Source organism: Lactuca saligna, chromosome 3, assembly GCF_052625555.1.
Source record: "Lactuca saligna cultivar CGN05327 chromosome 3, ASM5262555v1, whole genome shotgun sequence".
NCBI lineage: Eukaryota > Viridiplantae > Streptophyta > Magnoliopsida > Asterales > Asteraceae > Lactuca > Lactuca saligna.
The window spans coordinates 34,665,584-34,689,879 of NC_136419.1; the positions used below are offsets into that span (position 1 = coordinate 34,665,584).

General features: G+C 35.3%; 3 protein-coding genes across 4 annotated transcripts; all 3 read left to right on the forward strand.

Annotated features, from left to right (window-relative positions):
- Positions 1–2,253: 2,253 nt before the first annotated feature.
- LOC145035143 (DNA (cytosine-5)-methyltransferase CMT2-like) lies at positions 2,254–7,766 on the forward strand. 2 transcript variants are annotated; one of them, XM_078983734.1, is made up of 21 exons: positions 2,268–3,194; positions 3,360–3,394; positions 3,482–3,590; positions 3,678–3,785; positions 3,984–4,106; positions 4,191–4,278; positions 4,359–4,543; positions 4,645–4,710; positions 4,798–5,067; positions 5,153–5,211; positions 5,506–5,572; positions 5,655–5,984; positions 6,061–6,129; positions 6,213–6,299; positions 6,383–6,470; positions 6,616–6,728; positions 6,818–6,916; positions 6,994–7,037; positions 7,113–7,182; positions 7,268–7,371; positions 7,460–7,766. In XM_078983734.1, the coding sequence occupies exons 1-21, from the start codon at positions 2,523–2,525 to the stop codon at positions 7,635–7,637; spliced, it is 2,964 nt and encodes a 987-aa protein (XP_078839860.1). In that variant the 5' UTR covers positions 2,268–2,522; the 3' UTR covers positions 7,638–7,766. The 2 variants fall into 2 exon arrangements, with proteins under 2 accessions (XP_078839861.1, XP_078839860.1); XM_078983735.1 differs by lacking the exons at positions 7,113–7,182; positions 7,268–7,371; positions 7,460–7,766 and having other exon boundaries at positions 2,254–3,194; positions 6,877–6,916.
- Positions 7,767–7,954: 188 nt separating this feature from the next.
- LOC145035144 (Leucine-rich repeat (LRR) family protein) lies at positions 7,955–9,380 on the forward strand. Its single transcript, XM_078983736.1, has one exon. It carries the CDS (start codon positions 8,033–8,035, stop codon positions 9,179–9,181), a length of 1,149 nt encoding a protein of 382 aa, XP_078839862.1. The 5' UTR covers positions 7,955–8,032; the 3' UTR covers positions 9,182–9,380.
- Positions 9,381–15,453: 6,073 nt separating this feature from the next.
- LOC145033532 (early nodulin-like protein 3) lies at positions 15,454–16,310 on the forward strand. The gene is made up of 2 exons (XM_078982129.1): positions 15,454–15,654; positions 15,762–16,310. The coding sequence occupies exons 1-2, from the start codon at positions 15,471–15,473 to the stop codon at positions 16,208–16,210; spliced, it is 633 nt and encodes a 210-aa protein (XP_078838255.1). The 5' UTR covers positions 15,454–15,470; the 3' UTR covers positions 16,211–16,310.
- Positions 16,311–24,296: the final 7,986 nt, after the last annotated feature.

Consider the following 24,296-nt stretch of genomic DNA (forward strand, 5'->3'; position numbering starts at 1 on the left):
CTACATTTCCTAATTTATAGTTGTCACCTAATTATTATCTTCAATATAGTGTTATTAGGTTTATTTTTTCTTTATTTTAATATGCCACAAATAAAAATCTTTAGGGTTTAATTTTGAATACCTATTAATGTTAAACTTATGTTTACCCTTTGTTACACAACCACTAAAGTAGGTGCTCTCCTATCCCTACTAGACTTTTTATTCTCCAAAGACCAATTATAATGTAAACTAACTTAATTGTTGGAGTGATCTCCAAGGTTCGCCTAAGAGTTCATAATGTTGTTACAAGTGTTGATTCGAGATCACATTATTCGAAAACATTGTCAAACTTCCCTACAAGACGATCGTAACATCACTACATACATATTATATCAATGAAAATGGTGTTGTTTTTTATTCTTCATCATGTTATGTACTCTTCACGTGTTGTTAATTTGTTGTATGAACAAATAACAACATATTTATGAAACAACAACAAACGTTCTATGAAAATGACACACAATAAAAAAACAATTGTTCATGATACTTACCCATTCCAAAACCATCGAAAAGGTGCTAAACAAACTTATTACATCTACTTATAATGATTCATTGTGGAAAAATACACAATAAATACAGTTGTAAGTTTAAATCTTGACTAAACTGCAAGAATGGTAATTGTGGTATGTTGAAAATTGTCACTTTGATCCAAAAAATTTTGGACTAGCATCACCAGTCCAAAAGTTTCATTTTGTTGCTAATTTGGTCCAAAAATATTTTATATTTTTAAAAATGACGGATATACCCCTTTTAATTTGCGTTTTAAATTTTCTTTTGTTACAACAATCAAAAAGAAAATAAAAAAATAATAACAATACTACTATATCCTTCATCTTTCTCTTTTACACAACACTCCATTTTGCCCTTTTATTGTAGCAGAAAAGCATTGTCGGCCACCATACCCATCTTGCCGAAAACACTGACGCCACTACTGCTAGCTGACGTCATCGTCGATGCCACAACTGTCGTCGTTGTCAGACACCACAACCTTTAGCCTACCTCGTCTCCGCCACAACCAACCTCCGACAGATCTGAAATCCATCATTATATTACCTACAACAAACCCTAATCGATTCCTACCACCGGGGACCATCTTGTCACCTTCTTGGTTCGTCTTCTCCACTAGAAACCATTTCCATAACCCCCATTTTCGACATAAACCATCACTAACTTCCGAAACCCTTGCCACCACCTTATCTCATATGGATTAGGGTTTTTGGAAAGATGAAGGATGACGACGACATAAGGTTTTCGACGACGAAGAAGAAGAGTCGTCGTTTGGGAAACCCTAACTCGTCGGATCTGAAAACCTTACTAGTCGTCAGATCTAAGAGAAACGAGACTCGCCAGAGAAGGAGAGAGACGGATGCGACATTTGTGGCTTGAGTTTCTAGACGAAACCACAGTCTGGTTGTGAAGACGACGACGTTTACAGATTTGGAATGTCGTCGATGTCATCATCGCATACCTGAACTCTAAAAACTTGAGGGTTTTCAGATCGAGCCACTTTGATATTGTAGATTTGGGTTTTCACGTCGTCGCTGTCCTTTGTTTTCTTTGGTACGTCATAGCCTCCGTATGTAACTTAATAAACTCAACAGCGCGAGACGAGGCTCGCCAAATGTGTAACTCAATAACCTCAACGGCGTTGGAAATCGAGTCCCCAACAGAAGATCTGAAAATCATCAAAAAAATGGGGTTTCTTGTTCGCTGGAAAAATGAGGGTTTTCAGATCGGTTGTGGTTGTGGTGGTGTTTATATTCGTCGGAAAAACGAGGTTTTTCGAAGGATGTTCTAGTGCTGGTGTTCATATTTTCCGACAGTGGTAGTAATCATATCCTCCGATAGTAGCGGTGGGTATGTGTGTGAGAGAGATTATATATATTCTTTTCTATTTTATTTATTTTTAATTTGGAATATATAAAATTAATAAAAAAATATATAAAAAGAAAATATCAAGAACAAATCCATCATTTTAAATATTAAAAAAAAACCACACTCGCATCAAAATAAAAAATTTAAACTACTAGTTTTAGTTCAAACATTTTTAAACATAATTTTCAACGTAACCGACCATTTCTGACAATTTAGTCTTAATTCTTTTGTTCTAAATGTCCGTGAATGAGATTTTGTGAAAGTTAAAAACAGAGTCGGAGTTAAAAGAAGAGTTGGAGGTTTTTTTTGTTCATAATGATGTATGATAATGCATCATGGTCAAACTTCATGATATGGAGAGAGAGAGATCTAAAGAAAGATTTGAAATGAAAAGAAAAGAGGGGAGCGGGGGAAGTAGGTGTGAGAATGTAGATCAAGGAGATTTTGTAACTCAAATTTTATTTTTATTTTATTTTTATCGGTGTTGCCCCCATTTATTTCCCGATTTGGCGATTTCAGTATACCAAATCATCCTCACACTTGTCAGATTCAAACTCTATTTCCCATAATACCCTTCTCATCTTCCCGTCTCAGGGAGTCAACCAGAGATGGTTGGTAATATTGATGGCGACGGCGGCGAGGGTTCTACTTCTACTTCACATCCACCCTCAAGACCTCCACTATCCCCGCCGTCTCCACACCCATCTTCTATAACATCCGGCACCGGCGACGAGGGTTCTATCTCCCATCTACCCTCAAAACCTCCATTATCGCCGTTATGTCCAAAATCATCTTCTCTCCCAAGCTCAGCAAGCCAAGATACCCCTGTTGTGCGTTTAGCCACCGGCGGCGAGGATTCTACTTCCCATCCACCCGCAAAACCTCCAATTTCGCTATTATTTCCGGAGCCATCTTCTGTAACAGCATACCATGATTCCCCGCCTGTGCATTTCGGTACCGGTGGTGAAGGGTCTAATTCCCGTCCACCATCAAAACCTCCACTATCGCCGTCACCTCAACAGCCATCGTCTATAACAGCAAACCATGATACCCCGGCTGTGCATTCCGGCCAAATTTCACGCAGACGGTCCCCTAGACTTATTGACTGTAATAATGGCGGCACAGACAGTTCTTTTGACTTTAATAACATTCCGAAGAAAAAGAAGGCTCGGACTACTGAACCTTTTTCTTCCCTCCCCAATAATGTCTCTTTCTTGATCGGCGATCCAGTTCCCGACGAAGAGGCTCGACGGAGATGGCCTTGGCGTTACGATTGTGGGGTATATTTTTGTGTTATTTTTCTGTAATTGAAACGTATTCTTTTGTTTGACTGTAATAATTAATCCGATTAACTGTCGGATGTCTGGAATTCTGGATTTATTAATCCGATTAAGATTAATTGTCGTATGTCTGGATTCATTAATTTAATTAATTGTCGTATGTAGGAACTCAAAAGCAAAGATCGCTTCCCAAACACCAAGTAAGTAATCACTCTAACTGTGCAATTAATTTCATATGCAGTATCAGACACTTGTTTTTCTTATTAATTAGTTACTTAATGATGCAGCAATGATAATGGAAACGAGGACAAGTTGGTTTTGAATGTGAAATGCCATTATTTACAAGCTAATATCGAGTCACACATCTTTGATCTTGGTGATTATGCATGTGTGAAGGTAATTTTATCATTTTTATGGCTTCCTGTATACTAATATTAAAGTGGTTAAGAACTTAGTTGCTTATTGTGCTTATGTGCCTTTCAGGGTGACGAAGGTAGCCATGATCATGTTGGTAGGATGCTTGAATTTTTTAAGACAAATTCAAATGAAGATTTTTTCAGAATTCAATGGTTTTACAGAGCTGAAGATACTGTAAGAATGTTTTGTATACTTTTCAAATGCATTGAAACTATGACACATCACGTATTTAATTTTATTCTTCGGCTAATTTAGACTATAAATAACAGCTCTCTATTCCAAATGGGGTGCTTTTAGAATCTGTATGAAATTAGTATTTTTGTAGCATATCCAGCATATTATTGTGTTATGAATGAATTTTTATTTCTTCAGGTAATAGGAAAAGATGAAGCAGCATCTCATGACAATAAGCGGTTGTTCTATTCTACCTTAAAAAATGACAATCCATTAGATTGCATTGTCTCAAAAGTCAAAGTAGTCAAAATAGCACCTGGTGTATGTTCAAAACTTATACTTCATTTTTATTTTAATATCTTCTTCTGATATTCATAATTCATGTCTTGCTATTTTATTTCACAGGTAGATTTGAAGTCCATTCCACCATGTGATTATTATTATGACATGAAATACAACATAGATTACTCCACATTTTCTACAATAAAAGATGGTAATTAATTATTATTAGTTATTACAACATTATCTCATTTTATACTTTCTTGTGACTAACATTTTTTTTGAATGTTACAGATGCTCCATGTATTAAGGAGGAAATCCATAGTAATGGAATCAATGATACTAACATAAATGGAACAAATAATAATTTAAAACCTAAAAAATCAGAATTATCACTATTAGATATGTATTCTGGTTGTGGGGGAATGTCAACAGGATTATGTTTTGGAGCAAAGGCATCTGGGGTTGATCTTTCAACAGTAAGATACAATGACTTCATTTAATTTAACTTAATTTAATTTAATTTAATCTGTCCCTTTTTTGTTTTATTTTACCAATTTGTGTTGAAATTTATATGTAGAAATGGGCTGTAGATGCCAACAAAGATGCTTGTGAAAGCTTGAGGTTAAACCATCCAGAGACACAAGTCAGTAGTAACATTTTGTTTTTCTAAAATCATTTTCATTAAATTAAAATCGTATGATTTTACTGATTATCGATTCTTGTTTTACAGATTAGAAATGAATCTGCTGAAGACTTTCTTGACCTAATAAAGGAGTGGGACAAACTCTGCAAAAAATATTCAGTCAATGAGGATGAAGATGAAGATGAAGATCAAATTCAAGATCAAGATTCCATGTTGGCTGAGTCAGCTGATGATGTCAGCATACCCTCAAGCTCAAAGCCTGATGATATTGTTACAGAAGATGAATATGAAGTTGAAAGATTGGTTGATATATGTTATTCTGATTTTGGTAAAAATAAACGTGAGCTCAAATTTAAGGTATGCTAAAAACGTTGTATAATATATAATTACTATTTTTAGATTTTGAATTTGGAATTAAGTTTTTTAAAAACAATATCTTTAGGTGCGTTGGGCTGGATATGGTCCAAGTGATGATACATGGGAGCCAATTCAGGAGTTAAGGTAATGTATTTATATGTTTGAGTAAATTACAAATATGGTCCCTATGGTCAGCTGTTACTTTTCTTTTTAAATGACCATTTTACCCCTGGACCAAACCTGAAAGAATTGTATACTGTATACCCTAGGGACCAAATTTGTCATTTACTTATAGTTTTATTACTACGCTATTTTAAAGTTTGAATACTTTATTTGAATATTATATATACCACTGGCACTGGCATATTAGTTTATTTGAATTTTTCTACCACCTACTTATGTTTTCCATAATTAATTTTTTTATTTTTGTTTTCTTAGCAACTGCGAGGATAAGATCCACGAGTTTGTCCAAAAGGGAATGAAGGCAAACATATTGCCACGTCCGGTATTATTATTATTATTATTTATAATTAATAAAACATTACGCTTATTATAAAAAAGAGTTATCTCTTGTGTTGATGTTGCAGGGTGATGTTGACATCATCTGTGGTGGCCCACCATGCCAAGGAATAAGCGGTTACAATCGGCATAGAAATTTCAAATCTCCTTTAGAAGACGAAAGGAATTATCAAATTGTAGTATTCATGGAAACTATAAACTTTTTGAGGCCAAAATTTATTCTCATGGAAAATGTGGGTGACATTTTGAGATTTGCAAATGGTTGCCTTGCAAGATACGCCATTAGTTGTTTGGTTCGCAATCATTACCAAGTCCGCCTTGGGATTATGGCCGCTGGTTGTTACGGTCTCCCTCAATTCCGCTTGCGTGTCTTCTTGTGGGGCGCTCATGCTGACGTGGCAAGTATTTTTTTTTTATTATTAATACTATAATCCCAAAAATTATAAAATGATTTGATGAGTATTTACAATGCAGAATCTACCACCATTTCCACTTCCGACTCATGATGCCATCTTCAAGTATGGGCCTCCAACTGGTTTTGAGGTGCTAACTCTGGTTAATTGAATTAAGGTTATTGAGTGCTTTTTTTTACTAATGTGGTTTTATACTATTATATTATGTTACAGCGTAATGTTGTTGCTTATGATAAAGGGGAATTACGGGATCTTGAGGAATGTGTTCTTCTTAAGGATGCCATATCTGATCTTCCACCCGTATAAACTCTTTCTCTCACTTGTTGATGTTTGCTATGAATGAAAGTAGATCTATTAATCAAGAAATAGCAACATACTTTCAGGTCTCAAACTCTGAAATTCGTGATGAAATGAAGTATGGAAGTGATCCAGAAACCGAGTTTCAGAAATATATTAGGGCTACAAAGTCAGGTGAGTTTATTTAATGTTTTGTTTATTTGTCACATGTAATTATTATACCAATAATATTCACATATCAAAGTATCAAACAACGTTTTTTATGAAATGGAAACAATAAAAAGAAAAGGAAAAAGCTAATTTTGATTGCAATTTGTAGATATGTTGGGCATCCATTGTATAGAGAAGCAGAAGCCTAAACTACACGATCACCGCCCTAAAGAATTAAACGAGGATGATTATTTGCGTGTTTCTCGAATCCCAAAAACAAAGGTTGCTACTTACTTTTAGTATGATGGTGTGGTGTTATTTTTTAAATCTGTTTAGTTTTTTTTTTTCTAAAGATTTTTATTATTTTTTAGGGAGCAAGTTTTAAAGATCTCCCTGGCATTATTGTTGATGATGATTATACTGTATCCAGGTTACCTGAAGCCGACCTCATGCCATCTGGAAAACATTGGGTAATTTAAAACTTACATTCCCTACATTCTATCTATCTACAAAAATCATATTTTTATAATTATTTTTATTTATGCAGGTCCCTGATTATGCCATAAATTTATTAGAAAGGAAAAGTGCAAGGTGAGAATCGTATTGTTTATGAATGTTGTTATCTTTCTCGCATTTCATCAACTTTTTCCCAATAAAATTTATTAGGTCTTTTGCACGTTTATGGTGGGATGAGACTGTTTCCACTGTTTTCTGTTTGCCAAATTTCCGTGTCGAGGTAACTTTTTTTTTTCCCCTAAATTATAAAATACCCCACAAAGCAATTTTTAGTGTTATTAATTTAATTTTTCTTTTGATTTCAGGCTGTTTTACATCCAGAACAAGATAGGGTCCTTACTATTCGTGAGAATGCAAGGTTACAAGGTTTTCCCGACTTCTATGTACTATGTGGTACTGTTAATGAAAGGTGAAAACTCTTTTTTTCTTTATAATAATTGAATATTTCTTTTTATATCTTTATGGGATTCTGATTCCGATTCCGGTGGGATTTGCAGATACCGTCAAGTGGGTAATGCTGTGGCGGTTCCGGTCGGGCGTGCACTCGGTTATACACTCGGAATGGCATTCCAGAAATTGACTGGAGATGAACCTCTGATCACTCTCCCGCCAAAATTCTCACATTCTACCACCATCGCATTGTTGCAGCCGCCAGTAGCCACCACCATCCCTTAATAGGCTGATTGGAATTTATGGCATTAAACAAGAAAAAAAAAAACATCGAATACAAAATTTGATGTTCATGTATTTGCTTTTTGACTTTTTGGGCTCTAATCCTTTGTATTCAAGTTAACCTTTTCATCATCTCAAACGGTGGCTGTCTTTCTCTCTTAACCACTGATCGATAACATGGAGGTTGTCATCTCCTTATCATTACATTTTTCAAATTAACAATCGATTGTTTAGAAATTGTCTTGCAATTTATTCTTAACCTACAAAGATCCTCTTATCCTATCAAACTTTTTCAAACGTCAATAATTTTGTCACCCAATAACGTTGTTTAAGGATACATCTCCTTATAAATATCACATAATTAACATGATATAATTACCATTTGCCAAGAATAAGAAATGGCGCCGAGAAGCTCTTTAGTTACTACCAGTACTGCAGTGTTTTCCTTTATAATTCTTTACCTCGCCAACATAACAGCCAAACACCGCCATTCCACCATCATCGACCACCACCATCATCACCATGACTCAAGTGCATCAAACCCACGACTCCAACAAGCTTACCTAGCACTTCAAGCATGGAAACTCGTGATTTACTCCGACCCTTATAATACTACTACAGATTGGATTGGGCCTTCAGTTTGCAGTTACACAGGAATATACTGCGCTCCGTATCCAAACGACACAAATATCCAGACGGTTGCCGGAATCGATTTAAACCACGCAGATATCGCCGGATTCCTCCCTAATGAACTCGGCTTGTTGTCTGACCTTGCGCTACTCCATCTAAACAGCAACCGCTTCTGTGGCATCCTCCCTCTCACTTTATCGAATCTCACTCTCCTCTTCGAGCTTGACCTAAGTAACAATCGATTTGTGGGTCCTTTCCCTTCTGTCGTCATGTCCCTCCCTAGCCTCAAATTTCTCGACCTCCGTTTCAATGAATTCGAAGGGCCATTGCCGCCGGAGCTCTTCAACAAAAACCTAGACGCCATTTTCATCAACAGCAATCGTTTAACGTCTGTGATTCCTTCGAATTTGGGATCGAGCACGGCTTCTGTGGTGGTTTTCGCGAACAACAACTTGGGAGGATGTCTCCCGCCAAGCATTGCAAACTTCGCAAACACCATGGAAGAACTGCTGCTGATTAACACGAATATATCGGGGTGTTTGCCGGAGGAGGTGGGGTTTCTTTACAAGTTAAGGGTGTTGGATGTGAGCTCGAATAAGTTGGTGGGTGAAATACCTTACAGCATTGCAGGATTAGCTCATTTGGAGCAGCTAAATTTAGGGCATAATATGATGAGTGGGGTGGTTCCATTGGGTGTTTGTGAGTTGCCTAATTTGGTAAACTTCACGTTTTCGTACAACTATTTCTTTGAGGAAGAGGGTGTTTGTGGGAATTTGACGTCGGTGGGGATTGTGGCGGATGACCGGAGAAACTGTCTGCCGGAGAGGCCTCTTCAGAGGAGCAAGAAGGAATGTGACGCAGTGCTTGAACATCCTGTTGACTGCTTTGAGCTTCCCTGTGGTCATACTCATTCATGATGCTGGAAACAGGCATTCATAACTTGTACCGTACAACATGCTGATGCTCTTCATAGGATTTTTAATTATAGAAAGAAGTCATGTTACTAATGTATGTATAGTAAGTTGTATAAGTATAGTAGGACATGATATTTGTAGCTCCATCGACTGTTGAATAAAATGCATAATTAAACAGTGAGACTTGTCACCCCGTCTCCCTTACCATTTTGCAAAAAATATAAGCTTTCCTTTCATACTAGTTATATGTTGTTATAGTTATGTGACTCAATATACTGAATTTGTTAGAAATTATAGGTGCAAATAGGGTGTTTCTACTTATGAATGGGTTTCAAGATATTCAATATGGTTTCAAAATCTTGACAAAGTGTTTATTATATACACATGTATTCATACATCTGAAATTAGGATTAAGACTCGAAGAAAATGACACTTTCCGGTTAGAAAATAGATTTCCAGACAACTTAAAATGCTTAGGCTATTCAGAATGGTCTACACGTGAAGATGTGTCACCTCACCCAAAATATCAACTCACAGATCATTAGGAATGGTGTTAGAGAGAGGGAGAGAGAGAGAGAGAGAGAGAGAGAGAGAGAGAGAGAGAGAGAGAGAGAGACGTCTTCTCTCCCGAGTGATTGCCCGTAGACCAACTCACGCCAACTCATACTCACTAGGTATAGAAAATGGTGTTTCACCGATGACTTGATTGTCACATCATCTTACGTATTGAGTCATGCCAACTCACGCTCACCAGTCACCGACTTGGGTTGTCAAACAACTCGAGTTGTACGGAAACTTTAGGCAATTTGCGTTGTTTCGAACCAAACCAACACATGCTTTTTTTTCTTCAGTACCTTTTTCACTACACTTCTAAACTGAAATTTTGTAGTGGGACTACCGTCAAGAGCTCTTTCCCTTGGAACCAGCAAAAGGTGTTACCCCAGGACCCTACAAGAGGATGCAACCCTTTTCCCCAACCTTTCGGGTCTCTTCGAGACCGAACTTGCCATAAGATTATGTTAAAAATCATTGTTGTAGTTGGACACCTGTAACATCCGGTTTCAGAATGTTTTTTATTTCACAATGACGGACTTCAATTTAATCAAGAGAATCTCTCAAGATTTTAAAGATGAGATTTGGACCTTAAAGGATTGAGATGTTAGGCTAAATGTATAAGACTTTTAATTTAAAGGGTTAGTTGTAGGCTAAGACCGATTTGGGTTTAAGCTGATTGGACCTTCCTGTCACACCCCTGGCCGGTGGTGGAAACGCTAGGCAGTGCGGACGAGGGTAGATTGGACCTATATATATATATATATATATATATATATATATATATATATATATATATATATATATATATATATATATATATATATATATATATATATATATATATAAAACATAACACAAAAAGCATATCACAAACATTACTTTATTTACTATAAATTATTTTGTGATTATATTGTTTTAAAGTCAAGCACGCAACCTAAACATTATTAGAAACGATAAACTAACGGAACTAAACTCCCGTAGCTTCGTTGAAGACTTCCTCTTCCTTGACACGGCTGTCCTTTACACTCATCTCCATTAGAATACATGTATTTTTGGAAAACATCAACACAATGTTGGTGAGTGCACAACTTTTATAGTTTTGACTTTTATTTGGTTGTATTAATTTAAGAATTATTTTTCTTTTTAGAAAAACATTTCCTAAAGTGTTTTATCAACCCTAGCTTACTATCTTTTCAGGATATCTAACGATCCTATCTTTTTATATTTTCAGGATATATTTATTAATCCTAATTTACTATCTACATAGGATATCTAACAATCCTAAGGTATTTGATTTACCACTCTAAGGCATCCTTAATGGTAGTCGGATCTCTAAGGTGTTCTAATTTATTACCATGAGCCCCTATAATCGACGCTGTTTGACTAATAATTTTCCACGACACGATGTTTCATTGGACGTCGAATAGTGAATAATAAGAAAGTTTTCATGTCGGGATTGTAGCTCTCAATTGTAGGTGGGCTTGTCAGACCCCATATAGATCTATACATATATTCCTACCTCTTGTTAAATTAACGATTATAAGTATCAGAGAATGTCGAATTTAATCAAGGTCTTTGGATGAATATCAACAACTCACTAACGCATTGACCTAAGACATTTATCATTTATCATTTATCATTTATCTTTATCATTCCTACGGATTTCCTAAAACTATCACGATATAAATCTTTTATCTTATATTTGATAATTATAACTTTTAACCTCATATATATATATATATATATATATATATATATATATATATATATATATATATATATATATATATATATATATATATATATATATATATATATATATATATAGACAAAACTTCAAAAATGGTCCCTGTGGTTTTCGAAAATATCAAGTTTAGTCCCCAAGATCAAAAAACCTCACAGATGGTCCCTGTGGTTTCAAAACTTTTAATGTTTAGTCTTTCCGTCTAACTCCGTCAGTTTTCTACCGTTAAGTGAGGGGAATTTTCATCATTTCAATACCCAGGGACCATTTATGAGGTTTTCAAGAAAAAAAATATAATTATTTAATTAAAGGGCCCAACCCAACGACCCTCTCTCTCTCACACACACACTCACACATACGATCATCTTCTTCATTAAAAAAACCACATACATTTCACACCAACAAACACAGTTTGAACAAAATTGGAATCTCCATAAATGTTGTATAAGGACGTCATAGAATTAGATCGAGATGCTTAATCTCCAATTGGGTATCAGGTAAAAAACATAATCTGATCACCATTCTTTCAAAACCTTATTCAATCTGTTTCATATATCATCATCTTCATCAAAAACTTTGATGGGTTCACAAGGATTTATCAGGTTAAGACTATTTTCCTTCTTTAACACCACAATAGTATCAAATCGTTTAGGGGATTCCATTTTCCATTTACAATCTCAACAGATGAATTGAAATTGCAACCACGAAACGTATTTAACAAACTGTTAATGGATGAACAAATGGAGTCTGTTTTCAGGTTGAATTACTATCTGTTATGCCCAGAGCTTCAAGAACACAAACCGATAGGAAGGAAACTGATTGATTTTTGAGAACACAAATACCCACTAATCATTTCGGTTTTGCGATTCAATAACACTTCTAGTCTTGAAATTTCATTGAGAGATAGGAGTTGGATGTTTGTTCCTCCTGATTCAAACTCCTCTACCCCCATTAGCTTCTTCCTTAGTTTACTTGGAGATATTATCCCAAACTAAATGGATTGAAAACCCACAAAAAAAGAACCCCCACAAATGTGTTTTGAACGGGAAGACGAACTGATTCCACAAAAAACAAAAGATTTGTAAAGGGGAATCTGAGTGATGAACAGAAATCAAAAAACGGATTGGAATATAAAAATGAACAGAGGGAGTTGCTACTGATTTCATTGACTACATTTGTAGCATAGTAAATTAGCGAGAAGAACAGGAAAGTTTACCTGAAGCTTGGGAATCCTATCGTACTTTACAATCCCTTGGTTTGCGTTGTCTAAAATGAGATCCAAATGATCAACATCAGTGATGGGCTCCATTTCCACAAACGCAGGTCTTGATACATCCCAAAAGACTTCGACATTACAATCCTTTTTCACAATTTTCTTAGATTGTTCATTTTTTCTTCAATCGTATCCAAACCCACAAGTTTTTATCGGATTTGAACAACATCCGTTGCTCCAACTTGGTTGATGCGGCTGTTGTTGGTCTCTGTGTGGGATTTCTCTGCAGAGAAGATGAAAGAATATTTAGGGATAAAAATTATTATTATTATTATTATTGAGAGAGAGAGAGGAGCCCTTTAATTAAATAATTATAATTTTTTTCATTTTTTTTTTAAATAGAGAAAACCTCATAAATGGTCCCTAGGTATTGAAATGATGAAAACACCCCTCACTTAACGGTAGAAAACTGACGGAGTTAGACGGAAGGACTAAACATTAAAAGTTTTGAAACCACATTGACCATCTGTGAGGTTTTTTGAACTTAGGGACTAAACTTGATATTTTCGAAAACCAAAGGGACCATTTTTGAAGTTTTGTCATATATATATATATATATATATATATATATATATATATATATATATATATATATATATATATATATATATATATATATATATATATATATAGCCTAATCATGATTATTCGAAAACAAGATATTTGGATAGAGTAACAACTAGTAATGGCATATCCATATATTTGACCAGCATAACTTCTAGATACTACGTTATCATAGGTATTTGACCATTCTAACATCTAAAGGTAGCAACTTCTAGAGAGTGAAAGAGAAGAGAGAAGATGTGTAGAAATGGAATGTCACTGCCTTCTTTTTTTTTTTTTTTTTTTTTTTTAAATAGTCGAGTTTTAGAGGTGCACGCCGGATTAAGATTTGTGAGCGTCGCGTGTGTTCTTTGTGGCTCCACAGGAAGTTGCCACCTGTCACTTCTCCACTCAGTCGCGTCTCTCGCAATCTACTCGAATCTGGTGTCAGGTGCACGACGTGCGGAGATGCACACCTAACGCGCATGAAAAGATTTTACAAAAATCATAACTTTTTGTGACCTTCGATATAAGACCTCTCTATATTTATGTTATGATCTCAAAGGGTACTACAACTCTCTTTTAAATTGTTTTGGTTAGTTTTGACTTTCATTTTCGTGCCTAACGAAGGTAAAAATAAATGATTTTACAAAAATTATCTCTTTCATACGGATCCCGTTTTTTGCAAAAAAAATTTTTCTATAGTTTATATCTTGATGAGTACTACGAAACTCTTTTTTGCACTTTAGTCAAAACTTAACCAATCTATAAATACCGTTTTCACGTAATTAATTTTAGTTACACGGTTGATTTCTGTTTTTATAAAATCCAAAACTCTTTCCTTTGGAGTCAGATTTTTACGAATCTTATATCATTGAGATCATGTTAACGAGTACTATCCAAGCACGTTAACCAGCTTAGAAAACGTTCCAACTTTTCGGACGTTAATATTTGAGCTAAATGAACGTTTTGTGAAATACATGTAATGACACGTCTCATTCTTATTATCTCAAAAATCAAATATTACAATATTAAGCTATTATATCTATTTTCCTACTCTTTCCTGTAATGGTGATCAGTGATGGAAACCTCTCGGTTGTCACAACGTCTCCCCCTGTTTAGGAAATTTCGTCCCGTAATTTTATCTTTTCGTCAGGTTTCCTTCGAACAAGTGAGGATACTTGTCCTTCATTTGGCCCTCTCATCCCCCCCCCCCCCCCCCCCCAACCCGCATAAAACATTTAAAACAGTAAAATAGGAGCCGTGAACTCACCATAGTCATGCAAAACCTTTGATGTAGGGTTGAATCGGGCTCGGAACTTCGGGATCACTCCTAAAGATAGCAGCTTCGAGATAGAGAGTGAGTGATGGTCGTCTACGTATCATATTCACAAAATTAAATGATCAAACCAAGTAAAATATGATTAGAGTGGAACTCTTTTTGTGAGGTTTTTTTTTTTTTTTTTTTTTTTTTTTTTTTTTTTTTTAAACTTTAGTTCACACTTTTTAATGATCTATTGCTTAATTCCACATATGTCTTGTACCGGACTTGATCCCTCAAGTTCTTTAAGGTTGAACATCTCACCATACCATTTGGCATGTTGGTACTAATTTTGTAAGCACAATGATTTAATTAACAAATTAACATGTACCATTTTTTTTTGAATTAGATTAGAATATATGATTGTTACTTGTTAGTTTCATTTCCTTAACGTGTGCTGTTTTTCAGTTAATTAAACTGTTAATTGATTAATTCAGATCAACCTTAAAACGCTAGATATATGAAGAATTTTGGCTCGACAGACACTTCAACAGTGAGTAAAACATGTTTTGGAACGAAGACTGGATATGTATATATGAGCAAGTGCAGTGTTAAAAGTTTATTTAATATGATAAGTTGGTGAATCTTTTATCTATAGATTGATATTGTATTTGTATGTATATATGTAAATAACTCGATCCTGATTGTTAAGGAAAATCCTGAATTTGAATTACAATAACCGTTACAGTTTTACCAACATGATATGCGGTATGATAATCGTGGCCTCCAACTCAGCTCCAACCAAGCGATTACCATGCATTCCAACGGTAACTTTACTTGCGTATCTATTATAAATACGCCATTTCTTCATTTCCATCTCCCAAACACACAAACACACATAGTAGAATTCTCATCTATGGAACATCAAATGAATCTGCTTACAAGCTTCGGTTTGCTGTTCATCATATCCGCAGGGTTCTTCGAGTCATGTTATGGCTACACGTTCCATGTTGGTGGCAAAAATGGTTGGGTTATTGATCCTCGTGAGAGCTACAACCATTGGGCTGAAAGAAACCGCTTTCAAGTCAATGACTCACTTCGTAACTACCAAATCTCTCTTTAATTATATGTTTGCATGACTGAAAATCAAATCGTCTCAAGATAAGTTTAATGGATCGATGTTTGTGTTTTGTTTGTTGTGTTTCAGTTTTCAAGTACAAGAAAGGGATGGATTCGGTTTTGGTCGTAAACGAAGAGGCTTACCACAACTGCAACAAAACTGACCCCAAAGAAACCCTAAACGATGGTTATTCCGTCTTCAAGTTTACAAGATCAGGTCCCTTCTTTTTCATCAGCGGCCATGAAGGTAAATGCGAGAACGGTGAAAAGTTGTGGATCGTTGTCATGGCGGAGAGTCACCGGACTCACATCGTGCACTCCACTGCCGCTCCTCCCACCCCAGCGTCGGCCACCCTCCCCCCAACAACACCGGCTCCTCCCAAAACAGCATCGGCTCCGATGCCATCAGCCATGCTACAAGGTACTGATAGACCGAAAATGCACGCACCGGCTCCGGCGACTTCAGGCGTGGCTTCTACTGCTTTGGGGGGTTGGGTTGGTTTGATTTTAGGTTTGGGTTTGGTTTTAGGGTTTTAGAATTTTAGGATTTTGGGCATGGGCTCGAGGAAAGAATATTGGTTGATTCTGTATTTTTAAGGGAGTAGTAATCAATGGGATTTTTCTATTAATGATTTCATTTACGATTCTTTGAAGTTTTAACAAGAAAAATTTGTGTTTTGAAATTAGAATTGGTATATTAAACATTTGATATGGCAAATCGAAAGCAGAATTATATCATCTTTTATATTTCGTAATGCACTTCTAGAGAATAATTATATCATGTGTTTTGTATTTTGTAGTTTGTTTCTATTAAAATATATTTAAGAGTTTTTTTTTTTTTTTTTTTTTTTTTTTTTTAATGTTTTGTAATTAGTAATAAATCTGTGGGGAACAATTATAAACTGATGGTATAGGTTAATTTGTAATTATTAATAAATCGGTAGAAAATAACATCAATGTTGTGAATTCAGTGAAGAATCTTAAGAATGGGGAATATTTGGAAAAACCATATGGAGGCCTAATCAAATAGTAATTGAACTTTTCTTTTTGAAATATATCAAGTAATTTGAAGTTGTATCAAATAGTTGTAATCATCAAAAAATCGAGGCAGAGGTATAATTAGAATGTCATGTTTGGATGTGAATTATTGGCATTGATGTATCAATTAATTGATGATTTGAGTATTAATATATTTTGATTTCAATCTGCAAGGTAAAAACCTGACGTACTGCTATGTTGAAATCTTTTCTCAGTAGCATTGGTATATTTTTTATGTCAACTTCTAAAGTTCCAGAAAAGATGCTTAAAGAATTAGAAAGTTTGAGATGCAAGTGTATGGGGTGGATAAGCTCACGATAATAAGATTATTACTCTACCTTTCATTTACCTATGTTTATTATTGGTTGTTATTTTAGACCATTCATATATTTTGGAAATTGTTCGTGATTTGTTTCACTAATTGTATTTAAGTGTAATGAGTTGACTTGTTGATCAAAATCTATATTTATGAATATTAAACAAGTAAGAAAGATGCGGAGTGCATATTTGTTTAAGTTTATTAAGATTAAAAGTAGACTGTCATTTAGGGGCGAAGCCCCTGAACGAACGGGGGTTCGATGGCAGCGCTCCTGGGAGCAAGGTCCAAGGGGCAGAGCCCCTGGCTAGGGTCGAGCTGGTTTCAGACATATAACTATCTGGTGACAGTTTTCTGATGAAAAAGGTACTTAACTAATTTTGTTCTTCATTTGATGGCACACATGAAATTCATAACAACCAGATTTTCTGTTCTTACTCTCAATTTCTGAGTCTTATTCGATTAAAGATTGGGAGTACCACCCAAACACTTTAATCTGAAAGTGATACCACAATTCTCAGAATTTCCAAGCCTTTCTATAACCTAAATTTCTGACAGAAATTCCTATTTATTTGTCTGTATCATTTGCTCAGTGGAGTAGAATATACTTTTCTCCAAGAGTTTTATGGTATCAGAGCCTATCGATCACCCCTCACGCCCATTCCTTACTTCTTTCTTTTTCCTTCCTCAACATCCATGTCTGCCTCCTCCTCCACTACTGATAACACCCTTCCCCACTCCCTTGCTCACTTGATCCATCTGAAACTTTTCCCCTCAACCTATTTACTATGGAAAATACAAATGATCCATCTCCTAACATATCAAAGTTTCATCTCCCATGTAGATGGTTCATCCACAACCCCTGTCACCAATAATGAAAAAACAATCGAAAATCCCACATATATCGCTTGGATTGCCGCTAATCATCGCACCATTATTACCATAAACACTAACTTATCTGAAGAGGTTGTCACGGTTATCATAGGTCTTTCAACTGTTTGTTAGATTTGGGTTGCATTGGAGATTGGTTATGGAAACTCATCCATTGAACGGGTACACAATCTTCGCGATCAACTTGGCCTAATTTTAAAAGATTCAAAAACCATTATTGATTATGGTCGTCATTTTAAAACTCTATTCAATCAGTTAGCCGTCGCTGCTTATCTGGTTGACATCAATGATCAAATTCACTACTTTCTCTGCAATGTTGGACTATCTTTTGAGACATTCTCCACTGTCATCCGCTCGTCTCAACCTACTCCAGCCTTTTTCGATCTCTTGGATGGGGATAAAAGCCATGAGTTTTTCATTCATGCCCTTTATAGCACTTCTACAACACCGGTGGCTTTCTCGATTCAAACATACCGTCCCTCATCTCCTTCTACAACATCGGTAGCCTCCCTCCACATTGTCAACTTTATCGCCAAGATGGTCACTACGCCAATGCATGTCCTCGTCTGGCATCATTTGTTGTTGAGTACATTCCCACGGTCATTCCCCCTGATGACAAATTGGCTAGTGCATTTTTATCTCAATGACATTTTCGTCCTCCGGTCCCAATTGATATGAGGATTCAGGGGCCACATATCACATGACTCCATCTACTCAAACTGTTAAGAATCCCTCACCCACCTCATGCAACAATTTGGTCACATTCCGCAACGGTAACACTCGCCCCATCACTCACAAAGGCCAATCTTTCATTTTTGATAACATCAAGTTAAATAACATTCTGGTTGCGCCCAATCTCACAAAGAATATATTTTTCATTACCAAATTAACCAAAGAGAATCATATGGATGTCTTATTATCTTACCCTTCTTTCTACATTCAAAATTGTCAAACAAAACTGAGTCTGACCCAGGGACGATGTGAGAATGGTTTTTATGTCTTATAAACAGGTCATCGTGCTCTTGTTGCCTCATCTCGAAGAGCTAAGGAATCTTTTGAAGTTTGCCATTCCCGCCTGGGACATGTTCATTTTGACACTATTTTTAAGTTACAAAAACTTGGCTCTTTATATGTTTCTACTCTTTTACCTAAACCAGATACTTGTTTGCCTTATCATCTAGCTAAAAGTCACTGTTTACCATTTGATCTTTGTAATAAATATGCATTGAATTCACTTGACCTTATTCATTATGATCTATGGGGACCCTCTCCGGTTATGTCCGTTGGTAATTACTTGTGTTATGTTGTATTTTGTTGATGACCATTCTGTTGGATTAGTGTCTAAGTCCATAACTATTTTGGTATGTACTTGACCCGATGGTGCATGGTCCTTTTGGGTTGCCTTCACCAAAGCAACTTGATTGGAGAAATGAATAAAGAGAGAGAGGATAATATGATTTATTAATATGTTATAGTAATAATATATTAAAGGAGAAATCATATTTGTTTAATTAATATTGGTCAATAATTAATTAAGAATTAGTTTTGTGATCAAATGTAATTAATTAAACTAGAGGGGCTGATTTGTAATTATGTGATAGTTACAAAATAAGGTAAGGATTATCTTATTTATATGGTGGACGAATTAAAGGTTGGAAAGCCTTAGAATTCGAGTATGATAAGGATTCAAGGATTATCTTATTGGTTGCTTAATGGATAATCAACTAGATAAGGATAATGACTGAAACCCTATCTCTACACCTATATAAACACCCCTAGGGTCATGAATTCGTGTATCCCTTCCCAAGAGGTCCTAGATACGAATTCTAATCTCTCACCTCTCCCTTTATACCTTCTCCACTTGCTTATGGTGTTTGTAAGCCATTAGAGGAGTGACACTTGTGACTCTAAGCCTTCCAAAGCAAATTCAAGGAGGAATTGGGATTGTTATTGCTACATAACAATCAAGGTATGTTCTTAAACCTAATTATATGTTAATGTCGATTTCCATATGTTAGAATTAGGGTTTATAGTCTTGGATTGAAAGCATGTACAATAGAGAAACCTAGATCCGAGCATTAGGGTTTGTATGAGCACATAGGATGTCTTATGACCAAAACCCATCAGTGGTATCAGAGACTAGCTTGGTTTCAATTGTATTGATGCATTGTATAACTGAAAAAAATTAGATTTTTTGGATTGTGGAGGCTGGACTCGCCGAGTCCATGGCTGAACTCGCTGAGTCCATGCAGACTCGACGAGTCCATGCCTAACTCGACGAGTCAACTCGTCAGATAATGCTTATCTCGGGACTTCTTGCTGTTTTTGTATTAGGATAGTTACCTTATCATATTAGATCAATATAAATCCGATTTTATGATATATATGACTATATTCTTGATCTAATTAAAGATAATTATCAATTAATAAGATAATTGTTTCCTTATAAGATAATTGATTAATTATCTTGAGTAAATTGATAAATTGTTTTGCAAGAAATCATTAAATAAATCAAATATGGATAATTATGTGATTAAATGTTAATTTAAAATTATTTGTTATTTGATCCTTGTTGTTGTGAAAGGTTTCATATTTTCCCCTTTAGGTTTTATAGTTTAAATTTGAACCCAAAAGTTTTGGAGTTTTGAAATTTAAATAGTTAAAACCCTAATGTTTTGAAAAAGGTTTCAAAACTTACCCTCAAGTTTTGGAATTTAAAAGTTGATTAAAGGTTTAATTAGAAATGTTAAATTCTAAAACCCTAGTAATGTTTTGAAAAGTTCAAATCACACCCTTATGGTTTTATTAATTAATTAAGGGGTATAATTAAAAGAGATTTAATAAATCCATAAAGGTTTAGGTTAACTTTTTTAATTGAATTAAAAGTGTAATTGTTAAAATTAACCATATAATATTTTAAAAGTATAAAATACACCCTATACTATATATAAACATTAAAAGTCTAACATTATATATATGTATGAGTAAAAGTCAGTCTTACCGTTAGTAGGCCTCATTCACGAAGCTGGTCTATAAGGGGTGTTTAAGGAAATTGCCTATAAAATGGCGATTGAATGGGTATCCACTCTTACCCACCGCACTCTTGACTAGTGGAGGGTCGTTAGCTGAACGGGTAGGATAGGACGAAACCTTCCATTATAAGTATAATGAAATACAAAGTAACTAAATGTTTTCAAATTCCTAATCTTAGTTACTTAGGCAAAAGTGAATTGATGCAATTCCATGAAATTACACTTTGTGCCCTTGCGAAGACGTTAGTGGAGCGTGTGTGGTTTACCGGCACACTAAATGGTTCTAAGCAAAAGTAGCAAAGGGTGACTCAATGTTTGTCATAGTTCGGTGGAGCGTGTGTGGTTTACCGGCACATCGAATAGGTGATTGTAACATGTGAGGGCACCATGTAGTTTGCATGGTTATTCACACCCGCTTTGTGATCCTCGGCATCCCAGTCACAAACTAGAGGGGCATATCGAGATTTAAACATGCCATTGAAATGTTCAATGAATCTCAAAGGATCTAGGAGTTTTCATAGATTTAAAACTTAAATTTCTTTTTTGTTTTTATGGTGGAAACTAGTGAATCGTCATTCACTTACCTTCAAATGTTCTGCAATTTGGGTTACGGCATCCCTCTCCTGAGTTGTAGGATATTGTGTTGGGTCCTAGCTTTGGAATTTCATTTGGGTGATTTACCAAGGACTCAATCAATCAACTAACTTGAATTCGTTTTCTCCTGATGTCAAAGTTCGACAACTATGGTCTTCTCAAATCCCGTGGAACAAGCATTCCACATGAAGATGATATTCCACGATTCGATCGAGGAATAAGAAATCATGCTTCACTTCCTCCTCCTCCTCCAATTATTCTCCCTAACCCACAAGATTGTAAAATTGAAAGGTTCAATATCACTCAAGCCCTTTTGGCAAGTAAACATAAAGAGGGCAAGTCGGTGTGTGCACACGTCTTAGGGATGAAGTCACACATTGATAGATTAAGAATGATGGGATCCGTTGTCGGTGAAGCGATGGCTGTTGATTGGATTCTTCAGTCACTTCCTAACTCGTATAATGAGTTCGTAAGAGAGTACTATATGATGAGCTACGACGTGACCCTTATAGATCTCACCTATATGCTTATTGCTGCTAAATCAGCAATGGTTTGGCGCAATAGAAAAGCAAAGTTGATTGGTGAATCTGCCTTCAAGACCTCTATGGATATGGACAATGGCAATGAAAGACATGCAATGATCGAAAAGTTTGATCATAAGAAAAAGGCGATGTCTGAAGTACTTCCATGTGTTGTTCCAAAAGAGTTTTATTGCCAAGAGAAGGGGCATTGGAGACGAAGTTGCCCTATTTACCTAAGAGATCTAAGAGATGGGAGAGTCAAAAGTATGACTACGCTTTAGGTAAGAATCCACTATCTAACTCCATTAAGTTCCTATTCATTGATTCTTAATACATGATGTGAGAAGATTGCATTTGAATGTTTTGAAGGATCGGTGAAAAGATAGGAAGCTTGATAAGAGAGCAAGATGAATCTAATCACAAGTGATGGATCTCGATCGCATGGACTTGAAGATTGGATTTTGAGCTTAGATAGTTATGATAGAGTTGTTAGAAATTTTCGTTTACATAGTTTTCAATAGATTTTGCATTGTAAGGACAAATGTTTTTCCGCTGCTTTTATAAATAAAATAAATTTTGTTTGACTTATTTATTTATTTGTTTACTTCCTTGCAATGAAATCGTTATGTGAAAATTGATGTTTGCATATTTCTACAACGAATGGATATGATTCTTAGTTATGTTATTTATGGAAATATCAAGAATTTACCAAATAGGGAGAGTTTCTCATCGCCCAAGTTTCAATCGGACAGAAACTTGGAATCATGCAACTTGGTTGCACGATGAATGAGAAATTTCATATTTTAGAAATTAGACTAATTCATTGACAAAGTGTCAAGTGAAGGACTAGGAGATCGAGTACACAAAGTTGTGTGTTGATCAAGTTCACCATAAGAGTAACAAAGATATTCGTCATGATTTACTAAAGGTTTAGTAAATATGATTATACTTACAAGATTAAGTGTAATTTTGAATTGATTAAAGGGTTTAGATCAATAGCAAAACGAATAAGAAGAATCAAGTAGGCAGAAAGATAAGAGTTTCTCCATTCTAAGAAGAAGGGAGAGTAGCTTTTATGCTTTAAGAACCATATCTCAATTGATCCTCTAATGAGTCTTGGTACAATTGTATGTCCAAGAAGAGGAATCAAAGATTGAAGAAATGGTCAAATCAAGAAGTCAATCATACTTCGTTCCAAAACAAGTCTTAAAGTCAAGATTGTGACATTGAGTGAATAGTATTAAGAAGGTTTATAACATTCATCAATTGTGGAAAGTTGTGATGTCTTGGATAAGACAAAGACCAACTAAGACCAAAATTATGAAGTGTTTTGTTTTGATATAAGCTACACTAACTCTTGAATATTTGTTTATCAAAAAATGTTTTGATAAGAGAATCGTATATGTCAAGGAGTCAGTGGGAGTCTTAATAGTCTTGAAAAGGTTCAAGAACAAATCAAATAAGCCTTATCGATCATCACTAGCACACGAGTTGAGGTTTACAACCTATCGTGAAGACATTATTTTGTTTCTGTGCCAATCCAATCGAGTTAATTATGCATGTGAGTCCTATGAGTTCTCATTTGAATGCATAAAAGGCAAGGACCTTGATCAATGGAAAGTACATTGATAGGAAAAGGTGAGCTACTTAACTACTTGGAAGACGTGGTGGGCAGCTGTGCTACCATAAGGCAAGAAATCAAGATTAAGAAAGTTCGATCCATATGAGTTTGAATTTGTCGTAAACTTTGGTTTTTAACAAATTCACATGGATAGGAACACATACACCGTTTAAATCTAAGTGTCATAAGATTTCCTCCTTCATGAAAATGATTGTGAGAAAATGCTTTCACTAAGAAAGATTTTAAAGATAGTGATTGTAAAATTGCATTCTCGAATTCGATCATGGTTACGGCATCCCTTTCCATAATTTGAATTGTGAGGTTTGGCAATTAGTCTTAATTGTTAAGACACACATATGAACTATCTAAGGCAAAAGTGTATAAGTTCAAGAAGTCTTGATAAAAGATTATCAAAGCACTAAGTATTAGAAACATGAACTTAAGAAATTCAATAAGTATTGTTTTTCTGAAAGTTAAGATGTTTATGAATACATGTCGAAGCTAGTGGGAGCATAAGTGTTATGTTTTATAATAATAATCATGATAGTGGGAGCATAAATGTTATGATTGTATGATTATTAAGGCAAGTATTGCATAGTTGGCAATATTA

What these genes read in the sequence shown, in the direction of transcription:
- LOC145035143 (XM_078983734.1), top strand. Translation starts at nt 2,523, where the DNA reads ATGGTTGGTAATATTGATGGCGACGGCGGCGAGGGTTCTACTTCTACT. An exon ending in AACGTGAGCTCAAATTTAAG is followed by an intron (nt 5,068 to 5,152) that starts GTATGCTAAAAA and finishes CAATATCTTTAG; the next exon opens with GTGCGTTGGGCTGGATATGG. An exon ending in CCATATCTGATCTTCCACCC is followed by an intron (nt 6,300 to 6,382) that starts GTATAAACTCTT and finishes ACATACTTTCAG; the next exon opens with GTCTCAAACTCTGAAATTCG.
- LOC145035144 (XM_078983736.1), top strand. Translation starts at nt 8,033, where the DNA reads ATGGCGCCGAGAAGCTCTTTAGTTACTACCAGTACTGCAGTGTTTTCC.
- LOC145033532 (XM_078982129.1), top strand. Translation starts at nt 15,471, where the DNA reads ATGGAACATCAAATGAATCTGCTTACAAGCTTCGGTTTGCTGTTCATC. An exon ending in TCAAGTCAATGACTCACTTC is followed by an intron (nt 15,655 to 15,761) that starts GTAACTACCAAA and finishes GTTGTGTTTCAG; the next exon opens with TTTTCAAGTACAAGAAAGGG.